The 25,001-nt window shown below is 45.8% G+C and overlaps 1 protein-coding gene across 1 annotated transcript; it reads left to right on the top strand.

Moving 5' to 3' along the window:
- Positions 1-24,172, top strand: PMFBP1 (polyamine modulated factor 1 binding protein 1). Its single transcript, XM_068527094.1, has 18 exons — positions 1-216; positions 3,794-3,964; positions 4,956-5,066; positions 7,771-7,897; positions 7,995-8,152; positions 9,578-9,818; positions 12,230-12,419; positions 12,584-12,737; positions 13,454-13,621; positions 13,884-14,021; positions 16,099-16,263; positions 16,823-16,990; positions 17,296-17,463; positions 18,284-18,387; positions 18,890-18,964; positions 21,166-21,401; positions 23,660-23,768; positions 23,956-24,172. Exons 1-18 carry the CDS (start codon positions 16-18, stop codon positions 24,170-24,172), a joined length of 2,901 nt encoding a protein of 966 aa, XP_068383195.1. The 5' UTR covers positions 1-15.
- Positions 24,173-25,001: the final 829 nt, after the last annotated feature.

Below are 25,001 nucleotides of genomic sequence, written 5' to 3'. Positions count from 1 at the left end.
CTCTATGAGGAGGAAATGGGAAATCATAATGAGAACACAGGGGAGAAGCTCCATTTGGCCCAGGAGCAACTCGCCTTGGCCGGGGACAAAATCCTCTCCCTAGAAAGGAGCTTAAACCTCTACAGGGATAAATACCAGACTTCCCTGAGCAACATCGAGTTACTGGAGTGCCAAGTGAGGATGTTGGAGGGGGAGCTCAGCAGGATCGTCGGTCAGGTAGGACTTAAACCAAACCACTCAGACCAGGAGCTCCCAGGTGGTCCCTGTAACAGTCCCAGCCTCTCTGCCAGAAACCCAAACCTTCAACCAGTTGTCATTCCTTCCCTTGAATTTTGTAGCCCTCAGCTTTGAACTTCCAGCCTTCACATCTCCTGTAAGATTGCTCCTTAGGAATTTTAAGGCTCCTTAATTAATATAAGGAGCCACCACTTCAAATAAGGCAGAAAGTGAATTACCAAATGAGCTCTCAAATCTTCCGTGTTGCCATGGGGGTCCGGCAGGGGGCTATTCCAGGTCACAGGACTCATGGAAACCATAGCTTCAGGATCAAATAGGAGGAGAAAGCCACAAAACATAGCAAAGAAGTGACTGAACTTGTTTCTTTTTTCTTTCAATTGCTTTTCAAAATTACACAAGTAATACAACAGTATAGGCTCTCTAGACAGAATTATGGAGATTAAATGTAAAAGTCCACCTTCAGCCTTCTCCACCCCACTCTTCTCCCCCTAAGCAATCACTCGAAATGTTCTGGCAATCTTCCCCATCCTATTGCTATGTAAGAAGTTAGAGTTTTCTTTTTACATAAATGAGTCATTTTATAAATATGGTTCTACACTTTGCTTTTTAAATGTATATCTTGATGATTTCTTCTAGTTACTACCTTGTATTCTGTAGTATGACTGTACCCTGTACCATCTACTGACCTGTTTGTCTACTACAAACAAGCTGTAATGAACATCCTTATCTCTGCGGGGTTAATTCCTGAAGTGGGGTTTTGCTGGGTCAAAGGAAATGCTTACTTTTAATGTTTAAAGATACTTCTAAATTGAACACCAAAAAGGTTCTACCAGTTTACACTTTTACCAACACTAATTTCCCTACACTCACAGGGTATGTTTTCAGTCTTTTTAAGTTGTGCTAAACTGATGGATGGGGAAAAAAATAGATTTTCTCATTTTCTCAATTTTTATTTCCTTTAGTTCTAATAGCTGTGGGTTGGGCTCCCCAGGAAGCAGACTCTGAGACAGACTGGTATGCAGGACGTTTTTAGAGAAAGCTCTTGGCATCAACACCTGTGAAGGGGAAGGAAGCAGGGTTGGGCAGATGGAGAAGCTGGGCTCTGATGGTCCCAGCAAAGGCCTCAGCCAACCTCATGGGGAGCTCTGGGGCTGGAAGGACCTTTAGAGCAATTCTAAATTGGGGAGAAGGGAGCTGGCCTTTATAGCTCCGTGTTGATCAGTGATTGGATGTGAGCTGTCTTCCTAGGGAGAGACATGACCTTGGGCAAAAGTTCTCTTCAGCCCAGGCAATCCCCAAAAGGGCTGACAGCTGAGGCTATCTTAGGGCATCACCCCCAGCAGCTGGAGGAGTAAGTCCTTCACTGCTGAAGGGAACCTGGGAGGCCCATCACAGCGCCCCCCTTGTGAATGAAGTAGCGAGCCTGTTCATAGTGTATCGGTCCTGTGGATTTCTGTTTCACGAATTGCTTTTAAATCCTGAACCAATGTTTTATTGGGTTGTTAGTCTTTTTTGTGTTGACTTATAGGAGGTTCTTAATATATTACAGGTAATAATGCTTCATTATATAAGTTATAAATATTTTCTCCCAGTTTGTAACTTTTCATTTTCTCTTATTAATGGTATTTTTCAACATACAAAACTTTTTAATTTTTATGAAGTTAAATCTCTTAGCTCTTCTTTATAGATTCTAGGTTTTATGTCTTGTTTAGGAAGGCCTTCACTACCCCCAAAATTGCAAAAGTTTATCTTATATTGTCTTTTAGCACTTTTTAAAAATTTATTTATTTTATTTATTTATTTTTAGCTGCGTTGGGTCTTCGTTGCTGCACACGGGCTTTTCTCTAGTTGCGGTGAGCGGGAGCTACTCTTCGTTGTGGTGCGCGGGCTTCTCATTGCGGTGGCTTCCCTTGTTGCGGAGCACGGGCTCTAGGTGCACGGGCCTCCGTAGTTGTGGCACGTGGGCTCTAGAGTGCAGGCTCAGTAGCTGTGGCACGTGGGCTTAGTTGCTCCACGGCATGTGGGATCTTCCTGGACCAGGGCTCAAACCCGTGTGCCCTGCGTTGGTAGGAGGATTCTTAACCACTGCGCCACCAGGGAAGCCCTAGCACTTTTATAATTTTGTATTTTTATGTTTTTAGCTTTAGTCCACCTGGAATATACATATATATATAATGCACACACACATATATATATTTTATATATACATAATGAGAGTATCATCTTACTGTTTCTTAACTTTTTTATTGTTTTCCATTCCTTTTTCCACATAGACACTGAATTATTTATACACTCATGGGCAGCTTTCATGCTCAGTGAACATGAACTATTTCTAACTTTGCCTGAAAAAGCCCAGTTAGGGAGACAGTTTAATGGAGAAAGTATCTACCATCCAAACTAGGACTTTTTGCTCTTTTTTGCCTGTCTGCATCAGTTCACCCCATTATTAGTGCAGACCAGTGAACAGGTAGTAACCTTCATGCATGATTTCAGATGATCTAGAGAAAGACATTTTTTAAAAAAACACACTTCTAGGAAAACAGCCATATTCATGTTGATGAGAGTATCAATTGGTATGTTTTAGTTGAAGGACAATTGTGCAATATCAAAGTTTTAAATAGATCCAATTTAAATAGATTACTACTTCTACAAATTTAATCTACACTTAAACCAGAATACGTACTCAAAGATTTATGTGCAAAAATAATTCATTTCAGCTTTGTTTTAGAAAAAACTTGGAAGCAACATATATTCCCATCAATAGAAGACTGGATAAACATATTTAAAAGCAATTTAAAAGAGCAAGATAAAAGCACATGTACTAACATGGATAAATTTCTAAGGCATCTTGTTGAGAAAAAAAATGTTTCAAAAAGACAAAATAATATATGTATTCTACAATATTCATTTATATGTATGTAAATGTATAGATAAAGTTCTAGAAGGATATGCACAAATTGTCATCTCTGGAGAATGCAGCAAGTATGGGATTAGAGGTGGTGGTCAAAGAGAAATTTAGACTTGCCTGTAATATTACAATGTTTTAGAAAGATTATATATATGTGTGTGTGTGTATTACTCGTGCAGTTTGAAATTAATTTTAAAAGAAGAGTAAGATAGATCCACAAATAGCAATATGGAAAATATCCTAAATAAATTGCCAAGTGAAAACACAATGTTTAGAATAGTATGCAGAAGACTTTCATTTGGTAGGGGAAGAGTAGGGGGTTATATACTTATACATATATGCATATATAAATATGCATAAATTATCCCCAGAAGGATATACAAAAAACTGGTAACACAGACCGTCATGGAAAAGGGGACCTGTGTCATGGAGGGTCAAGACTGACTTTTCAGTGTATTCTCTTGTGAACTCTTTGAACTTTTTACCATGTGTGCACTTAATTTTTTTCTTTTTTTCTTTTTGCTCTGATTCACATATATGAATATAAACTTTTAGAATACAGGTCTAGAGATTTTCCATGCTCATGGCATTCTGAAATTGACTCGAAAATTATGAACAAAATCAACCTATTATTTTTAAATATCCCAGGAGCCCAAGAACAAGGGTGATCATTCAAAGGGGCATATATACACTTCTCCTTGCATGATTCAAGAGCATCAGGAGACCCTGAAACGACTATCTGAAGTCTGGCAGAAGGTCTCTGAACAGGATGATCTAATAAAGGAACTTCGAAATAAGCTAGCCTGCAGTAACGCTTTGGTAAGTGTCTCCTTCTAGAACATTTTCCCAAGAGACCCAAAATAAAGCCATGAGGAAAGAGAGGAGGGGAAAAGAGTCACCTAAAGTAATCTCTTTGCCAGTACTCCTCAAATGTCTTACATATTCATGTCCCTGCCTCTTGTTCATATTCTCCATGGTAGGCATCCCCCAACCCACACTAAGTTTGAGAGTCTAAAGAGACTTAAAATCTCACACAACAACCAGGGTGTCCATCAGTAGGGAAATAGTTAAAGAGATTAAGAGAAATTATTAAAGAGCTATCCATATTATGGAATAATACACAGCCAAGGAAAAAGATTAAGCAGATCTGTAAGGGCTGCATGGAAGATATTTGCGATACACTGTTGAGAAAATGTTGCAGAATCTTATGTATAGTTCAATCCCACTTTTGTTTTTTAAAGTCTTTGATCGTAATACAGAAGTATATACTGTAAATTGCCAATAGTGCCCCCTACCCTTTAGTAGAAGTGAGAGAGGGGAGAATAAGTGGATAGGAGAGTCTCACTTCTTATTTTCAATGCTTGGGTTCTATTTGAATTACTTTTAACAAACAAGAACAAAAGTGTCATTTTTTTTTTAATTTTAAAAAACGTGTACACATTCACCCACTCCAAAAGAAACTTCCTTCTTTATTTCTTGAACTTTGAATCCTATCTTCTGAGAGGTTCAGTACATCTTTCCATCACAGCCTCCAAAGAACCTTCTTCTGCCTCATAAACTGGACTGCACAGAGGATCAAGAGGGAGTCCAAAATGTGGCCATTGATGGACTCGAGACAAATCACTGTCTATGCCTTAGTGAAACTTGATATAAGATTGAGAACATAATTCCTTCCCCTTAGTTTATATAATATGAATTATATAATGCTGCAACAAACTTGGGCTGAAAAAGGAACACCCTACAAAAATAGCACTAGTAATAAGCCAGTTGCGTTGATCATCCAGCATAACTGACTTGTGCTGGGTTGCAGGTTCTGGACCGTGAAGAGGCTTTGATAAAATTACAAGCAGACTTTGCTTCCTATACAGCCACCCACCGACATCCCCCTAGCTCCTCAGAAGATTGTGAAGACATCAAAAAGGTGGGAGAACTTTTACTTATGTGTGCCTGGTAGGATTGGGCTGAGTTGGGTTTGATTCTGGGTTCTCCTACTTCTTAAAATTTTTATAGTACATTTTATATTTTATTTTATATTTGTGTCATTTTGGTTAGCCCTGCCACAAGGATAGTGTATATAATGTATGCCAAGCCCCCAAGGAGTGTGTCTGGCATGATTAGATTTTGGAATTAAATTTTGGAATTGCACCTGTCTCTTAACTCACATCCAATAGTACATCTAAACAAGACAGAGGCTCCTTTTGGCTTGCTAGCTTCAAAAGAACCATACAGCCTTCTAGTTTCTGGCTGGAGTTGAAAAGCAACAAATTTAGGGATGATTATTAATTCAAATTCACTCCCTTTTAAAAAAACTCTTATGTTTTCAAAATTCAAAGCCATCTCAAAAGTTGATTCTAATAATGAATAAGCATTTAAACCATGTAAACAAATCGCAAGATTTGAGCAACAAATATGACAGTGAAAACTAGGTTAGGGTCCCTTCTAGGAGGTCTGAAGTCAGTCATGCCTGAACTTGAGGTACAAGGCAAAGCCAGCCACATGAGGCCACGCTGATGCTGAAATAGTGGCAAAGCGGAGTGGCAGAGAGAGTCAACACATCAGCTCTCCAAGGGATCCTCTAGTTGGGGAGTGGAGATGCTTCTTTTTCCAGGACTTTCTGATCCCACAAGGTTTGGATGAACTTTGGAGCTCTTCCTTGTACATCTGTCAATATTTATTTAAAAAGTCAGTCCCAAGTTATTCACATCCTGACCTACAGCAAGATCTCATACACTCCATGTTTGTTTTCTTTTTGTCTGAGAAATGTCTTTATTTCTCCCTCACTTTTTAATTTTTTATAGTGGTAAAAAACACATAACATTAAATTGACCATCTTAACCATTTTTAAGTGTACAGTTAGTTGTGTTAAGTATATTCTCATTGTCGTGCAATAAATCTCTAGAACTTTTTCATCTTGCAAAACTGAAACTCTGTACCTACTAAACACAAATTCTTCTTTGACACTCCATTTTTTAAAATGATACAGACTTCCTCAAGAAACAGAATCCACTTTCACCCACCATTCTGTATATCCTACCCAAAGCCTTCACATTATGTGAACATTCTATTCGGACTAGAACTACCCACGTCACAGTTAGTGCCAGCCGTCCTCTCCTCCCTCAGCTGGCCTGGCATACACTGGGCCTTTGAGTCCCTGTAGGGCCCACACCCAGGTCAGACGGTGATTGCCCTGCATTTCTCCAGCTGTCCCCCTCTGTCTTCATGCTGCGACCCTCCTTCACTGTCAACTGTGAAATCACATAACTATCTCCCCAGCATCCCCTGATGCCCAGATAACTAATTGTTCCTCCTTGGCCACATGTACATGTTCCTTCCTGCCTTCTCTGGTTACAGCCCCTTCCCCTCTCCTTCAGGGTAGAAGCCAAAGTTCTTGCCGAGGGACTAAGAGCCCTGTGTGATGTGACTGCCCCCTAACTTCCTCACCTCCTCTCCCCATCACTCACTCCACTCTAACCACACGGCCTCCTCCATGTTCTCCCCCCAGGGCCTTGTCATCAGCCAGCACCGCCCCCACCCCCATCTGCAGAGCTCATCCATCAGACACCTCAACGTGGCTCACGCCTCACCTCCAGCAAGTGCCTGCTCAGAGGCCACCTTCTCAGTGAGGCCAACCCATCTATCCTATGTAAAACTGTAACCCACAGCCTCGCCCCTGCCCGCCCCATACATCTCCATTCCCCTTTTGCTGTTCTGGTTCTTCCATAGCACTTATCAACTTCTGTTTTCTGTAAGTCACTACTTTATGCCCTTCGTCTGTCTCATGCCACCAGGGGGTCAGCTCCCTGGGGGTAAGAATTGGTGTCTGTGCTGTTTGCAGCGCCTACAGTGCTGCACACGGTGCCTGGCACACAGTAGGTGCCTTATCAATGACACTGAGTGTTGCGGCGAGGAAGACGTGGCTCCTTTTGTGCACATTCCATTCCGAGTGAGCATGAGAAGTCTGCCATGTCCTTTCTTTTTTAACTCTCTTTTTACTTTTTTAAATTGAGATATAATTGACATACCAGAAAACTCACCATTTAACGTGTACAATCAGAATGGACTTGAGGACACGGGGAGGGGGAAGGGTAAGCTGGGATGAACTGAGAGAGTGGCATTGACATATATACACTACCAAATGTAAAATAGATAGTGGGAAGCAGCCGCATAGCACAGGGAGATCAGCTCGGTGCTTTGTGACCACCTAGAGGGGTGGGATAGGGAAGGTGGGAGGGAGGCTCAAGAGGGAGGAGATATGGGGATATATGTATACATACAGCTGATTCACTTTGTTATACGGCAGCAACTAACACAACATTATAAAGCAATTATACTCCAATAAAGATGTTTAAAAAAATAAGATAAAAATAAAGTGTACAATCATTGGTTTTTAGTGTATTCACAAAGTTGGGCAACAGCACCACTAATTCCAGAACGTTTTCATCACTCCAAAAAGAAACCCATATCCATGAGCAGTCACCCCCACCCCATCCTCCCTGCCCCAAACCCTGGCAACCACTATTCTACTTTCCGTCCCTACGGATTTGCCTGTTCTGGACGCTCAGAATTCTATTAAGCTTTCTTCCCCCATGTCCTCACCCTGCCCTGCTCTTCTTCCATCTGCCCAGATACTGAAGCACCTGCAGGAGCAGAAAGACAGCCAGTGCCTGCGTGTGGAGGAGTACCAGAACCTCGTGAAGGATTTGCGCGTGGAGCTAGAGGCCGTGTCGGAACAGAAGAAAAACATAATGAAGGGTAAACCGCGGGCCAGCGGGCTGCAGCAGAGGGTAGGGAGCCAAGGAAGCCGGAGCCCCGCTCTGAGCAAGAAGAACTCTGTCTCGTCCCGCTGCAGACACGATGAAGCTGGAGCTGGACCTGCACGGGCTGCGGGAAGAGACATCTGCCCACGTGGAGAGGAAGGACAAGGAGGTCGTCATCCTGCAACAGCGACTGCTGGAGCTGCAGGTGCAGTTCACTGAGACCCAGAAGCTTGGTTTGAAGAAAGACAAGGTAAGGCGAGGAGCTCCGTGGTTGGAACTGCCGGCAGGGCCCTGTGAGGCCAGGCCTTGGCAGGGGCGGGTTCTGTGCCCCGCACTCGCTGTGATTGCTTGGGGATCACCCACACATGCGCAGTGAGACTGCCGTGCTTCAGGCCCAGGGGCAATTCTGAGCTCTTCCTTGGAATTTCTCATGGCACGTTAATAAATAAATAAAATACCAGGGGCCTTAATAGAGATGCGGACTCTGTAAGAAAGGGGTTCTCCCCCAGCCCTGCAATAGAGAGTTTGGGACACACTCGTGTTATTCCCTTATGCTTTTGTTTATGCCTAAGAGTAGAAAGAAATGCTATAAAATAATATGTAGCCTTATTCACACTTTCATGTGAATTTCAATTTTTTAATTACAAATAACTTACAAATATGCAAACCAGGCAGTTTGAAAATATTAGTGGAACTATGCCCTAGAAGATCTGTAGTTACCAACGTAAATCAAGCTCCTAGAAAAGCCTAAGAATGGAACCAAGGGCAGAAAGACTCTGAAACCAGCGCAAGTTTTTGTAGTCAGTACTGTTTCAACTCTAAACTTTTATCAGAGCTAGTAGAAATAATCCAGTTGATTTGACTGGCTGGTCATTCAAACTTCCTATTTCAAGGTCTGGAGGTGATTCACCAGTCAAAATGGAGGTATTTGGAGAGATGATGAAGAAGCAGCAAGGAGTCTGGATAAGCAGCTTCGAATCACTCATATATTCATTCAACAGATATTTTTGAGCTCCTATTATACGCCAAGCACTCTTCTAGGCATGAAGAATATAATAAAACATGTGCCATCCCTATTTTCGTGGAGCTTACATTCCAGTCTTTAGAGACAAACAAATAAAACTAATATACAATAAAATGTTAGGTACTAATGAATTCCTAAAACAGCTTGGTGGCTGTTTTCCCCCGAGTGGTCAGGGAAGGCCTCTTTGATAAGGTGACATTTGGGCAGACATTTGAATGAAGTAAGGGTGCCACCCAGGCCGAAGTCTTGAAGAATATTCCAGGCAGAGGCAATAGCAAGGGCAAGTGCCCTCAGGTGGGAGTCAGCTCGGAAGCAGAGAGGGTGGGGCGGCAAGAGGTGAGGTCAGACGGGTAGCCAAGTACCAGATCATGAGCGTCCCGAGACGTCGTTGTAAGGACTTCGGCCTTTTTCTAAGTGAGATGGACCCAGTGGAGGTTTTGAACAGAGGCATAACAAGATCTGACTCGCATTTGTAAAAGCCCATCTCTGACTGCTACAGGGAGGCAGGGAGGCAGGGAGCCCAGGTGGAGGCTATTGCAACATCCAGGCAAGAGAAGATGGTGGCTGGAAGAGGGCTCAAGACAATCTCTAACTGACTTCGCCCTGCCGCTGCTCAGGCCTCTATCAGCATTAACACTTTGCTTTCCTCAGGTCCTCCAGGAGAAAGATGAAATGCTGCATGAGCTAGAGAAGGACCTGGCGCAGGTTAAGAACACCCTCATAAAAAAGGAGGTGGAGTTGGAGAAGCAGCAATGCATGACAAGTCAACTCGAAATTTCCATCCAGGAGGAGAGACAGGATAAGTGCAAGGCCGAGTATGGGCACCTGGGAGCTGAGATCAAGAAGCTGAAGGACTGTCTCGAAGATGCCAAACAGCAGCACAGGCTGGCTGGTGAGGCCCCCGGGCAAGCACTGTCCCCACACACTCCAACCCACGGGGCCAGAGCAGCTCCCTCCTTTCCCCAAATGGCCGTGTCCCTCTCCCTCCCCACTTTCTCACTCCGATCTCCTCATGATCTCATCTCATCTCACAGCAGTTAGGACCGCCCTCTAAGCTCCTTCCCTCACCCCAACCTTACCCTCTCTCTGAAGCCCCCATCACACAGCAGGTGCTCGGTTTGGGAAGGCGGACCGCTGCTCTCACACGCCCACCGTTTTCTCGGCAGCCTCAGCTGAAGGTCCTCTCCTTTCCTCACCACGGAGAGCACAGGGCTCTGCACCTTGCTTCTTTGCACCACATTCCTCTCCACCGTCTCTGGGACCTTTGTCACACCATTCACTTCTTCCTTCCCTGGTTTTTAACACTCTCCTTTTTTGGTCTCCACACACATTCACTTGCAGTGTGGGTTGTGTCCTTGCTCCTCTGCCAAAAGTGCTTTCTCAGAGGTCACCAGTGACTTCTTGCCTTGGAAATGGGGTTGCCTTTGAGTGATAAAAATGTCCTGGAATTAGATGTTGATGGTTGCACAACTTTGTGAGTCTACCAGAAACCACTGTACTGTACACTTTAAAAGGATAAATTTTATGTTATGTGAGTGATGTATCAATTTGGAAAAAAAAGAAGGTCCAAAGCACGCCTTCCTTCCTCACCCTCCTCTAACTCTCTGGGTGTCCACACTGTTGGTCCCCCGCACCTCAACGGTTGTTTATTAGCTTTGGAGACACAACAGGTCCCTTGTTCTTCCATAAATCTCACCATTGTTTCCTCTTTTCCCTCCTGCCCTGACAGTGGTCACCCATCTCTAAGACTCTGCCCTCTCCTCTCCCTCTACACTCATTCCTTGATGAGCACCTCTGCTCCTTGTAGCTGCATTTCTCTGCAGGTGACTCCAATGCCTAGAGCCCCAGCCCTGACTTTGACACCTGGTCAGTCTTGTCTTTAGAGACTAGCTCCACCTGACCAACCCACCTTCCCCACTAACCCAACATTCCCAAAGCTGAACCTACTCTCTTCCCTATTAAAAAAATCCTCCTCCCTTCTTCCAGGTGTATAATTATTTCCGTAGTGACACCATCTTTCTTCCAGTATCCCAGGCTGAAAAAAACGGAGAGAAAAGTGATATTTAAGTAGACATGATAGGAGAAACTACAGGAAGTGGGGAGATATTTGGTGTAGAGAAACCCCAGTAAGCAGCTTACTCCTTCATACCCAGTGGAGGCAAGGACGTGGGCTAAAAGGATATTGTCAGAAGTCTTTCTCCATTCTAATCCATTCCAATTTTCCTAAAGCACTCTTTCCTTTATGGCAGGTCCCTGCTCAAGAACCCACTAAATCATGTCTAAACATTTCTCTCAGGCTTTCAACGTCCTCCAAAACCCCCTCTAGTCCATACACTTCCTCAATTCTCTCACCATTCCTTCCCACTTTCCTTTCCAGTTAAGCGATATCTTCCCATCATCTTCCCACATGCCCTCCCCATTCCCTTCACTGTGCCCCCCACTCGAGAATTCCCTTTCTCCTCCTTCTTCTAAGGCCCAGCTCAGCCTCTGTTCCTTCATAAGTCCATCTCCAACGGTACTTACCCGCTTTGGTCTTGCTTCCTGAGTTCACAGTCAGTGTGAGTTTAACATTACTGTGTTCTCTACGTCAGGTGAACCAATTACAGCTCCCTTACTAGACTCTAAACTCCATGAGGGTCAGGATTTGTCCTCAATGACAGGATGAGTCGCGGAAGAGATACCAAGCAATTTCGACCTATTTGTTTAATTTTAGTCAAGAAGGAGTTCACGGCTGGTGGGTAGTTGAAGACAGATAATTTATCAGAGCTCCTTAGGAATGATAATGAAATAGAGAGAGATGAGGACAGATTGGAAATTGAAGTAAGTCACAGAATGAAGGAACAGACTTTTGTGTTTTTTGGCTGCGTTGGGTCTTTGTTGCTGCGCATGGGCTTTCTCTAGTTGCGGCGAGCGGGGGCTACTCTTCATTGTGGTGCACGGGCTTCTCATTGCGGTGGTTTCTCTTGTTGTGGAGCACGGGCTCTAGGAGCACGGGCTTCAGTAGTTGTGGTGCGCAGGCTCAGTAGTTGTGGCACGCAGGCTCAGTAGTTGTGGCTCGCAGGCTCTAGAGCTCAGGCTCAGTAGTTGTGGCACACGGGCTTAGTTGCTCCGCGGCATGTGGGATCTTCCTGGACCAGGGCTCGAACCCATGTCCCCTACATTGGCAGGCAGATTCTTAACCACTGCACCACCAGGGAAGCCCCAAGAAACAGACTTTTTAATTGGTCTCATTTGAGAGTCCGATCTTCACACATACTCCCTTCACACATGCACATGCCCTGGGTTATCTCCTGTCTTCTGCAGCTCAGCAAGCAGCCCAATATAAAGAAGAGGCCATTCTGGCAAAGGGTAACCTGGAGGATTGCCATAGGAAACTGCAAAGCTGCATTGGCCTGGAGAAGCAGAAGGCAGAGACCATCCAGGAGCTCCAGAGAGAACTTCAGAAGCTGCAGAAGGATTCCCTAATGGCTGAGGAGGAACTCGCACTCAGCAGGTACCACAGGTTCCCCTCCAGACAGAGGCTCTGTCCCTCGTAAGCCAGTTGGGACCCTGTGGGCTGCTGCCCAGGAGTTGGGTAGCAAGCCCCAGGCAGCCAGCCCACAGTCCACCAACATGGACCCTGAAGTCCATCCACCTGTTTTTGCCATTTTGCTTTAGGAAACGGATAGAGGAGCTGACATCAGAATTATCTGAGTTCTCGAGAAAACTTGAAATTTCAGAGAAGGAAAAGAGGCAGCTTCAGAAGACAGTGACTGAGCAGGATGTAAAACTGAATGACCTGCTAGATCATATAAATCACATTCAACACCAGGTATGGAGGGCAAGTAGGCAGCCAGCTCAAGCATTTGCTCTGTTTCAGATTAAATGCATTGCTCTTGGGAATTCCCTGGCGGTCCAGTGGTTAGGACTCCGAGCTCTCACTGCAAAGGGTCTGGGTCAATCCCTGGCTGGGGACCTAAGATCCCACAAGCCAAGCGGTGTGGCCAAAAAAAAAAATTGCATTGCTCCTTATTTGGGAAGATGCCACCACCAATCCATTGCAAACTACTTGTCCAGAATTTGTTTTAGCATGCTTTAGAATGCTAGCCAGCCAGTCAGCTCCAGTTCCCACGACCAATAAGCATTTTCAGGGGCTAAGCTTAAAAACAGTCAAAGGACAGTATTATTTCTTTTTCTAGGACTCAAAAGCTATCCTCCTCAGTCGATTTAAAGGTTTTTAACTTTGAATTATTCTTTTTGTGCTTTTATAAGATTTTTTTAAATTTATTCAAAGAGTATTTTATGTGGAAAGACTTGGTAAGTAAGTGGGACCTGGATCTATAAATAAAATAAGTTGGTATTTCTAACTGAACAAAGAAAAACTGTTGCTGAACCTAAGAGGAAACTTTTTTTGTTAAACACGCTAAATAACCAAGGAGTTGTCCTCATATTTATTTCAGCCATCCCTGTGCACAATTGTCTGGGTTGGGCTTTTTCTCCCCAAAAATATGGTGCCTGACTTTCAGCCCCGTGTTTTTGTTTTCTCAGAACAGGAAGCAAGCCTCCTCCAAATGCAGTCTAGAAGAACAGCTCCAGGAGGAAACCAGGCTGCTGGAGGAGAAACGGGAGCAGTTGAAAAAGAGTAAAGAGCGGGAGAAGCTACTGGAGCAAGAGCTCGAGATATTCCGACAGGAAGAAAAAAAGAAAGAAAAGATGGTGAGGAGAATCTGGGAAGCCTCGGGATTAAGAATCCAGGGCCAGACCTGAGCCCAGCTGGGCCTGGTGGGATACAGAGGCTAAGGGTGCTCAGACTTCAGGAGAGAAGGCAGGGAGGGAGAAAGACAAGTGAGGAGGGTAGAGAAGGCCTGAGATACACGGGGTGCAAAGTGGAGCTGGGCATGAAGGCAGAAGGAGGGGCTTCTGCAGGAGTCTGAGGTAACACCTCCGTCTGGGCTTTGTTTCCTTAATCGGGGAGCAGTCAAAGGAGAATTTGAGAAAGTTGGAGGAGGAAAATGATAATCTCAAATCACAGTTAAAGCAATGTTCTGCACAACTGGATTCCTCTCTCTGCAAACAAAACAGCACCCAGCAAATCAACCAGGAGCTGACTCGTAAGGTGCGTAGACAGAAACCACAAGGGGGTGAGAAATTTGAACCCTCTGACCCTTGACCTGAAGTTGGCACCTAGCTCTCCTCCATCACAGAAATGCCACTAACTGCCCAGCCCATGTGCATTCTGGGGCACCGGAGCCCCCACTTCCCTCCTGAAGTGCCACCCACTTGCTGGCCGAGACGTATTTCTTGCACATGTGTAAGGTCTTATTTAATATCTGGTGGAGCCCCAAACCATCTGGGCTTTGGCATCAAGTCTTCCAGAGCTGCATTTTAGACCAGAGTTGAGTGAGCCCATTGTTTGGGGCAATTTGCTAGGGAACACTTCCAAAAATAGTCCCAAAGCACAAAAATGGGATGAAAGGGGACATGGTTATATTTCATTACACGAATAAAGACAAAAGGAGTAAATGGCATCTAATGTATGTGAGGCACTGTGCTCACATTCAGTCATCATTTATTGGCTGTCTGCTTAAGTCCTTGGCATCCCTTCCATCTGCTGGTTTACAGAGGAGAGAAAGGCTGAGGCTCAGGCTGACTAATTGGTAAGTGATGGGACGGAGCAGTATTTGAACCTGGATCATCTGGCTCTTACACCAAACCTCTTTTCCCTTCATCATGAATGGCAATACTTGCCCCAGATGAGTCCATTCCATCTTTCTGGATGGACAAGAAAAAAATACAGCATCTTGATTAGGTAGTCTCTTGAATTATAAATGAGAGACCAAGCAGCTCTGATTCCTTCATAATAAAGAGTTCATCTTAAAATACTATGACCATTCTAAGTGTAAGAATAGCACTACACAATAGAACTCTCTGTGATGATGGAAAAGTTCTAAATTAGAGTTACCTGATACTATATGCACTAGCCACATATGGCTATTGAGTGCTCGAAATATGGCTTAGTATGACTAAGGAACTGAATTTATAAGTTTAATTTTAGTTTTATTGAAATGTAAGTAGTCTCATGTGCCTAATGGCTGCCATATTAAACAGCAGAGGTCTGAGGCACTGATGTTTCTGGAGTTTTGTCACTCAGAGATATAAATCTCTCCTCTAGTGTGATCGTGATCCAGAGTTGAGGTCCGAATCACTCAAATCCCCAAGGAACTGCTTTCAATATAAGGAATACTGCCTAAGTATTTAATATAGGCCTGTTATCACATTTGCCAAAAGAAAGGTAGTTATGTAAATGTGCAACTAGCAGCACTAATTTCAGAATTCCTTTGATGGGAATCCAGAGGCTGGAGGAGTTTGTGTGTGTGTAAGCATGTTCAATTTTTTAAAAGCATGCCCCACATATAACAGACTTTTTGAATCAGTGGAAACAGCCGTTAGAGAGAGGCTTAGTTTTGCATTCTAAACTGCATTTCCTTTCATCAGTAGTCCATACTTCAATTTTAAACACACTCTGTCAGAACTATATGTCCAATTCATCCCTAGTATTGCCCAATGCACTATTTCATTCAGTCCAAATAAATCATTTAGTATATTTAGTAAGCACCTATTATATGCCATGCTCTGAGCTACAGGTAGTGGGGATACAGCAATGAAGAAAGCACACACAGTCCTGCTTTCATGGTGCATCAAGTCTAGTGGATTATGTCAGGAGTTGAGGCATAATGCACACCATTGAAATGTTGCATCATATTTCCTAACCTAGAATTGGATTCCAGGTTAACACTAATCCTAACCCTAACCCTAACCATGAGACAGTTAACTATTAACAGGAACCATCCAGTTACAAATGTAGGACCCATGCTTGGCTGGCACGCATCAAAGGCTGCGGAGTCTGTGAAAGGGACTTTTCGTGTATTTGACACATCATGGCCCAGTACTTCCAGTACTCCTTGTATTGGGAGGACATGCTATCTAGAAAGGAAGTGTGGGAGAGGGGTGCAGAAGAGCCTGGAAAGGCAGCTCTTCCTCTTCCAACAGTGAGGGGAAGTGGGCACTGTCACAGGCTACTGGGCAGGTAGTTCGTGCAGAGAGGAGAGAGCCCGGTGCTCGTCCATCTTCTGTGGACACAGAGAATGCCTCTGTGGCCATGAGCCTTGACAGTGATGTTCCCCTCCCTAAAGATAACCCTTCAGCAGGAGACCATGGCGAGTCTGCAGATTCAGCTGGACAAGGCTGCGGCGAAAGAGAAGCGATACCTCCAGACCACGGTCAGTAAAGAAGTCTATGAGGAGGTATGCCGGAAGTCAGCCTCCTGCCAAGACGACCTAACTCAGGCCCTGGAGAAGGTGGGCTACACCCTCTCATCTCCAGGGCTGTTTAATATCCAAGTTATCCCAGCAGCATGCAAGGTGAAGGAGTCGATTTCCTGCATGGCTGGCTGTCACCAAGGCCACCTGCAAACCCTTGCGTCGGCTGGGATGTCTGTCCAGAGAAGGCCTGCTTGTCCTTAGTGAGGCTTTGGGGAAGAGAGGGATAGAGGCCAAATCTAACAAGTCTTTCTGTCCATGGGTGACCCAGGGGCAAGGTTTTCCCAAGACCTGGATTTTTCGGGGAAATTCATGCCCCATCCCTGTGCTAATCATGCCAAGGCTGATGAGCTCATAGAATTGGAAAGAGAGGAAACGGGAGAGGGGCAGGGGAGATGCAGAAGACTGACCGCTGTCACTTCTCACCCCTCCCTGGGACACTAGGCGAGGTGACCAGGACCAGGTGTGTCTGTGCCACCCTGGGCAGAAGAGAGTAGGGGCTGTGGGACTGGTGGAACCCTTCTCCATTCAGGACTCAGCAGAGAGGCCCAAGCGCAATGACAGCCGTTCTCCCCCCAACCCTTTGTCTTTACCAAAGCTCAATCATTCGACCTCAGAGACAAACAGCCTTCACCGAAGTCTGACACAGGCCCAAGACAGGAAGATTCAGCTGGAAGAGGAAGTCATTGCTTACGAGGAGAGGATGAAAAAGCTGAATGTGGAGTTAAAAAAACTGCAGGGCTTCCAGCAGCAGAGTGAGCTAGAGGTGAGGAGCAGCCCGGGGCTCCGGCTGCTGTCCTGCCCAGGGCCCCGAGGTCTCTTCTTGCCCCACAGCTGTGTACTTCGCCCTGAGCCGTTCCCTGCGGCTAACAGGTGCCCTCCCTTTTGCTGGGCTCTAGGAGCTCTGGTTAGGCGGCAACTATCGGAGTAGGGGCGCCCTCTGCTGGCCGCTGGAAATAAAACACTCCCTCATGAACCTCCCAGAGAAAGCGCCCTCCCGCCTTGTCGTGGGTCCTCCAGGGTCAGGGTGGCAAGCCGGGGTCTCCCTCCTCACTGTGCGCTACCGAGCAGGTGCAGGCCTTCGACAAAAAGCTGGAGGACATGAGCAACCAGGTGCTGCAGTGGCAGAAGCAGCACCAGAGCGACCTCAAGATGCTGGCCGCTAAAGAGGAGCAGCTCAGGGCGTTCCAGGAGGAAATGCGCGCCCTGAGAGAGAACCTCCTCGCGGACGAGAGGGAGGTGGGCACTCCTCAACCCCCAGTCGCTTCCTCCCAGTGCCCCCAGAACATCCCACGACCGCCTGGATGACAGGCACCCTTTGGTGGGGGTGGGGGTGGCTGGGAGCAAGGAAAGGACACCCCCCTCTATTCAGTACAAAGCGGGGTCTGGGTGTTCCAGGCCCACAGCGGCTGTCTCGACCCAGCCATCTTCCCGTGACTTTGTTGGTAGAGATATTGAACAGAACAAAGGTCCCAATCCAGAGGAGAGGGAGTGCCATCTCCATGTCAGGAACACCAGCAGCCCCGACTTAGATAATCCAATGCTCAGTCACCCTCCGGAGCCCCTCCTAACACTTTCAATTACCCTGCAGTAGAATCGGCTAAGAGCTCTTCGGGCATGCCCAGCTCTCTGAGCAGTGAAGTTTGTAGCAGGAGGCTCCCGGATATCCTTGGGGTGGCCACAGGGCCTTTGCCCAAATTAGAAAAAAAGCCCTCCCTTTCCACCAGATATTTTTTCTTTCATCTGTTTTTAAAAAGGCTTAACGTATTGCTTTTTTAGAGTAAGTCACTTTGCTACCTTTGGCCTGAAAATCATTACTATAAATGTACAAACCTACTTTGTCTCTACTAGAAGTGGTGTCTGCTCACAGATGTCACCTTTGTGATAACGCACTGCTGGAGGTGGAGGCCTGCAATGGCAATTCCAACTCTGGCCTCGGGGTTGGACAGCAGAGTCAATGTTTCTTCTCCCAGGAAGAGAGGAGACCTGATTTGGGAGAAGGGAGGTGACAGGCCTGTGCTCCCACCCCTTACTATCTCATTTGCTTCTTGTACCAAAGTCCTGTTGCCTGCCCCAGCGGTCTGCGCCCAAAGATACCTGCAGGCTGCACCGAGAGAATGATCAGATTATGTCCAACATGGAGCAATGGGCAAAAGAGCAGAAGTAAGTGAGGAAGGAAACAGTAAGGCAGGGTTCCAAGGGCTGGAGTCACACATGTGCCAGAGAATAGTGTCATACACACACACACACAGCCCTCCTGGGAAACTGATCCACTCTCAGCCCACACCCAAATGTTGGGAATAAGATGAAGGGTCCGCAACCCTTCAGGCAGGTTCAGAAAGCCCCGCCCACTTGGAAATGGAGCCGCTTCCGGACAGAAGGGATGCTCCCGTGGGTCAGATTTCCTCTTCCCAGCCTGGTGTCGGGCTTCACTGCCTGGATCCCCTGAACTCACTTGGGATCACAGTGATTTTGCATGGGAGTGTAGAGAGTCCTCTTAATTGCCAGCTGCTAGGAGGGCTCTAGCTCTGGGGGCTGGGGGATGAGCGGGAGGTCTGGGCCCAGAAGAGGCCTTGCCAAGAGCACCCAATGTCCTTTTCAGCCAACCCATGCTCTTGCTCACAGGGGTCTGGGGAACTCTTTTCTTCTGTGAATTTTATTACAGGATCGCCAAGGAGAAACTAGGAAACAAGCTCTGTGAACAGGTCAAATATATCACCAAGCTGACTGGTGAAAAGGAGTAAGTCATCCCACGCCCCCCTGGCTGGAGCTTGGGCCCCAGGGAGAGGAGTCAGCCAGGAACCAGGGCTGGCTTTTTCACTGGATACGTGGAGAAAGACCCCGAGTCCCGAATCTGCATCTGTGTGACCTTGGGCGTACCACTTGACCTCTTTGGGCCTTAGTCCCCTCACCAACAATAAAACAGGGGGTTAATAGTCTCTATGTCCCTCTCCACTGTCACCTTCCACAGTTCTCAGAAGTCAGAAAGAATGCTGAGAAGGAAACAGGAACTGAAAAGCAGATTGTATTAGTTAGGGTAGTGGCTAAGCTGTGGTAACGGAGAGCTCTCCAAACAAAGGGACATAGAACATAGAAGGAACATCTCTATGAGGTGAGCAGTCAAGTTTGGTGGGGTCCTTCTGTCCCATGTTGTCATTTGGGTCCATCTACTTGCAGCCTTGGTTCACCCTCATGGTCAAAGCTGGGTCAGCATAGAGTGTGGTATGGGAGGAGTGTTGGAAGTCTGGGAACAGAGGCAAAAGTAAGGATGTCTAAAACTGAGATTTCAGAGGTAACAGGTAATGACAAGTAACAGGTAATGACAAGCTCCAGGGCAGTGTTTCCCAACCTTTTGTCAGGGAACACTTAGAAAATGACCACATTTGTTTGGCACACTGGGAGGGTCTTGGATGGGGTTGCTTATGGTAAAGGTGACCAACCAGCAGCTTGTGCCAAACCCTGCTCCAAGGGCTGAGGTATTGCAGCACACCTGGGACCCATTCATGCAGCCCCCGTTAGAAAGCTGTGTCCTGAGCTTGGACCATAGGAAGGTGCCTGGGTTGAAGGAGAGGAAAAGATCACTGGAATAAGGAGATCAAGGAACTGAGGGGCCAGGTCTTGGATGAAAAGTACAGGATGCTGAAAGCATCAGGGATGCTGACAGGAGTGGACCAGAGAGAGTGGCAGAGAGCCAGGGGATGAGGGCATTCGAGGACCCCACCTCCAGGCCCAGTGGCACAAGGAGCGTGGCAACAACGTGAAGAGCTACAAGGGAAGGGGTGTCTTCACTGCCAGCCAGATTTATACAGAGCAAGAGGGCAAAGAATACGCCCAGAGGAGCAGTTGAGGATGAATTCTCTATTTGATTTCCTCTAGAAAAGATCATAAAATATTTCACTAGGACAGAAACATTTTCTGAAAGGATTTAACTAAAGGAGAAATTGTCAGAATCTGAAGGTAGCCGGGCACTTCAGGCTTTTTCTTATATTGTGCCAAGTTCTGGAAAGTTTTTTGTTTTTTTTGTTTGTTTGTTTCACAAAAACTCATTCTTGAGTTTGCTTGATCCTATTTGAAGGAACACCATCTTTTAATCATAATAACAAGAGCTCAACTAATATTTATTGCTTACTCATGAGGAGCACTGTTTCAAGTGCTTTACATGTGTTAACTTATTTAATCTTCATAAGACCTCACACGTTCAGTGCACGTATAATCCCCATTTAAGGATGAAGAAAGGGAGAAACTCAGGCTACATAATTTGCCCATGGTCTCATGACCAGTAAGTGGCAGAGTCAGAATCCCAACTTGGGAAGCCTGGTTCCAGAGCCCACTGTCACTCACTTCTCTCAACACTGGTTTGGAGAAATAAGGCTGTTAGTATTAACAGTTGCCATTTATTGAGCCACAGGAGGTATGCTCAGTTACCTTTCCCCTCACCTACATTGGAGCTGCCATTTCTTCCATAAAACGGGGACAAGTAACTTGCCCAAGCTCTCAACAGAGCCGGGATCCCCTGTGTTCTCAACCTTTCAGCAAAGGGAGGCAAAAGAACTTGGGCTTTGGCATCAGAACTGGATGTGAGTGTTTCCTAGGCATGGCTGTGAGAAACTGAGGACACGTGATCAGAGTTGTTCTGGCTCTTTGAATCAAATTTCTATCATTTGTCAAACTGGATTTTTATATGAACCCCAGAAGGCAGATCAGACTCAATGGTCCCCATCTAACAGATAAGAAAACTAGCCCAGAGCTGACATGACACAGTGGGTCAGGAGTGCTGATTCTGGGTCCACCCCAACCCCAGGCCTGGGCTTCTTCCCGGGGATGCACATAGGCCTCCATTTCCACAGAACATGCGTGAGAGCACCAGCTCCGGAAGGAACTGGGCGTCCACGGAACTGAAGCAGACCAAACACCCACCTGTCCTTCCCTCTCCTTCCCCAGCCACCTCCACGATGTAATGGTCCATCTGCAAAAGGAAAACACGAAACTAAAGAATGAAATAGAGAAGAAGCTGAAAGCTGGGCCCTCAAGGGTATATACCAAAGCCCTATGCCCAAGCAAAACAGACCCCACATCAAGGGGGAAAGTGTATGGCACCTTGGGCTGGAGGGGGATAACCCAAGCTGTGAGCCAAAGAATGGACATCACCAAGTCTGTCGGGATGCCCCACTGCTCAGGTATGTCCACCATGTGGCTTTTGCTACTTACTATGGTGCTGTCTTTCTTAGTCCATCGGGTCAAAAAAAAAAAAAAAAAGCGTATTTTGAAGAGATCACTGGATTGGAAATTCAAATAGGGGAAAAAAAACAAATCTTTTGCTTAGCTATTCTGGACCAGAGATCATTGTTTTCTCCTCTGTAAAGGGGGAGGCAAATGAATTAAGGCTCATCCTGATTTAAGAATCTTTGATGATACCCAAGTGCCTCCTCTCTCAGACCTATCCCTTCCCCTGACCCAGTCCCTTTTGGGAGGTGTGAGGATAAGAAGGGAACAGGCAGAATAGGCATTTTTCTCCTCTAATGTGTTTTGGAAACCTCACAAGAATGCCCTGGTCTCCTGTACAGCCTGGGTCCAAGACTACCTTTTCTGCCACCTGTAGACTCCATGATACCCCCAAGGGAAGAAGTCACCTGCAACAGAGCTGCCTGGCCACGAGACTAGTCCTTGAGGAATCACTTCATTAATTTCTCCTCAAATCAAGATTTTCATTTCCTCCCTGTTCCCTCAGGTTCCTCATATTGCTAGAATCAGCGCCTTGCCCTGAGCATCATTTCCACGCATGTTTTTCAGAGGACAGTGAGTTCCTATTCCTCTCTCTTGACTTGGATCAGCTCTAACCGGAATATGTCAAGGTCCCAGCCTATTCTGCAAGATGCTAATATTTTATTGAGTTTTGTCTACTTCCTGCGGCAGAGTGAGCCTTGGAACCATACTACCATCTCCAGGCCCAAACTCTAAAATAAAGGCATGAGCACAACAGCCTCAGTGAGCTCGTGGCGTCTTGCAGACAGTTCTGCCCCCTCAGGTCCCCAGCAATGTGTTCATCCCTATTTTCCCTAAATTCTAAAACATATAGTTCTCTTTCATGTATCTAGGGGAGCTGTAATTCCCAAAGCAAGCTTCTGGATTATCTGGATTAGTTTTTACACCAACAAGAGATAATTAGTTCCTTTTTTATTCCTTCCATCTCTGTCTGGAATTTAAGAAGAAAAAGGAATATCTATAAACCTCCAAAAGGAAAGTAATCCTGAGACCCAAAAGAGAGGAAGAAAAATAAATGATGCATTTTCCAAAGGCAGGAGGGAGAGATAGCCATCTGCTTTCTCCCTGGCTGCCATATTCCTTCTTTTAACAATTTTATTTTTCTCCGCAGCCAGCTCAGTACAAGTAAAATTCCATTATAACAAACTCCAAGGACAGCTAAACTATTTTATTGTGGCTGGATTTTGTTAAACTAAGTACATGTCTAGAATTTATATTTCTAGTCTATAGAAAATTGAGAGAAATAGCTAAAGGTAAAGTAAGAGAAAGAAATGAAAGAGCTTGCATTTCTGGAAGAGGGGAAAGGAAAAGTGAAGGAAGAAACCCACTAGTTGATAGCAATTCTTAAATATCTTGCCTCCCTCCCCAGCCAAACAAAAGCCAAGAAAATTTTCTGCTAATAGCAGCAACGTGTTATATAGGATGCCCCTGCTAGGACTTGGGAAGGACAAATTCTGGAAATGCAGTGTAAGGCAGGAGTGATGGGCACGTCTGGTGGTTTCTGTTGTGATGGTCAGTGTCTGGTTTTTTATGCTCTTTTGACTGTGTTCCTTCATTTGGTTTAGAATAAGGATATGTCTTCTAGAGAAAACAAAGACTGAAGGGTCTGGTACTAATGAAATGGCTTCTAGTTCTAGCCTGTGGCCCATTTATTCAAGCAAAAGTTCAATGTCATTAAAATCCCCAGTACAGTCTACTAAAAAGGCATTTTGTCTCTTTAATTTACAAAAAGTTTTCTTATGTGTTGGCCAAAGGGACAATATCTGGGTACTTTGAATGTTGTACTTTTTCCAAAGTTGTCTTTCACTTCCTATGGGGTGATTACACCAGAGGAAAGCAGGTAGCAAGCTATGGGGAGCAAAGGGGCAGCAGAGCCAGAACCATGTCAATACATCACCCAGCCGTGTGGCCTTGCAAGCCCAGCCAGGCAGGAGACCCAACTGAGTAGAGGGGCAGGGCTTGGAGAAGTGCAGCAAGGTAGGAGAAAGGGCAGGGAGCCCGAATGTTGCCTGCCTCTAATGCTTTAAGAAATAACCAAAGAAGTGAGTTCTTTAAAAGTTGACATTAAAAAGACACGGTCTCTGTATGAAACCATAATGGTGGATACATTTGTCCCAACCCATAGAATGTACAGATACCAAGGGTGACCCCTAATGTAAACTACGGACTTCAGGGGATAATGATGTGTCAGCGCAGGTTCATATCAGTTGTAACAATCGAGCCACTGCGGTGGGGGATGCTGATAGTGGGGAGGCTGTGCAGGTCGGGGGCAGGGGAAGCAGGTACAGGAGAAATCTCTGTACCTCCTGCTCAATTTTGCTGTGCACCTAAAGCCACGCTAAAAACATAACAAAAAAGAAAAAAGAAACAATTATAAAGCTAGGACTTAGCCGAGGGGATTATAAATAAAGTGCTTCAGCCACCCAGTCGGAGGGTGTCACTCAGATTCTGATACCTTGGGGGCCGCAGAATCCTTTGTGACAGATCCTCTTCTACCCACCTGGAGTATAATTCTTCTCTCCCTGAGCTAAAGGAACCCAGACCAAACCCCAGCCGCCGCCTTACTAAAGGGAAGGGGGAGCTCCCTAGAACCACCATGTGGCCACGTACACTTGCCTTTGAGCCCCCTCTGCACAGCCCATATGAGGAGGAAGCTTCCTGCCATAGGCAGGGCCCAGCAAGCTAGCCCTGGGGTCCCCAGAATGAGCCCCCTATCTCAGCCTGAGCCCCTCAACTGCTGATATTTCTAAGATGTCTAAAGTATCCTGCTCCTCTCAACTAGGCATTAAAGGGTAGACGCACACGGCTGAGAGCAAGGCGGGGGACCCCTGTCCAGTTCAACAACCTTACTGTTCTCTCACACCAAATCGGAAAACCAGTCTCAGGAATCCACTTCCCGGTCGTTGCCAAGAAATGCTTTTGTACCTCTAGAAAAAGAATCAGTTATCATCTGAGGAAGAGATGGTGAAAAGCAGAGGAGTATTAAATCATAATATTAAAGCTGGAAGGAACTTGAAGGTAGATCTGAATGGAAAGGGTCCATAGTTAAAAAGAAAGCATTGGAGACAGAAGTGCAAACAGATTCTTGGGCAGAAGTCCAGAAGCCAAAACAGATTCAGGTACACCTGCTGGGGGCGGGGAGCCTCCCCACTTATCTTGTGGCATCGGTGTGTGTATGCCACATGTGCCTCACTAGGCGTTCCTTACTTTAAAATAAGATTTTCAAAACCTCTCTGGCCTCATTTTTCTTATCTAAGGAACTTGAAGGTGAGTTTGTGACCAAGGTCACAGCCTGTTAGTAGTAAAGGCATCAACTGGAACCTCAATCTTCTTCCAGGATGTTTTGTTGCACCCTGAGCCCAAGTCTGTAAATAGATCACATACCCAGCTTACATCTCTCCACAGGGCGGGTAGACACCTTCTCCTAGCCCTTCAACCCAGGGCCAAGATTAGAAGCCTTCCCAGGCCAGCAGCTGGAAGCCCTCTCTTCACTCCAGAGCTGTGAAAGTCAGCTT

This window comes from Eschrichtius robustus, chromosome 19 (genome assembly GCF_028021215.1).
Source record: "Eschrichtius robustus isolate mEscRob2 chromosome 19, mEscRob2.pri, whole genome shotgun sequence".
Lineage (NCBI taxonomy): Eukaryota > Metazoa > Chordata > Mammalia > Artiodactyla > Eschrichtiidae > Eschrichtius > Eschrichtius robustus.
Note: the sequence above shows the minus strand (reverse complement) of the source record. Positions and strands in the feature narration are given on the sequence as shown.

Excerpts from the sequence above, each read along its gene's own strand:
- PMFBP1 (XM_068527094.1), top strand. The coding sequence starts at position 16 with ATGGGAAATCATAATGAGAACACAGGGGAGAAGCTCCATTTGGCCCAG. Across the intron at positions 3,965-4,955 it reads TAGCCTGCAGTAACGCTTTG|GTTCTGGACCGTGAAGAGGC; the intron begins GTAAGTGTCTCC and ends GCTGGGTTGCAG. Across the intron at positions 9,819-12,229 it reads ACAGCAGCACAGGCTGGCTG|CTCAGCAAGCAGCCCAATAT; the intron begins GTGAGGCCCCCG and ends TGTCTTCTGCAG.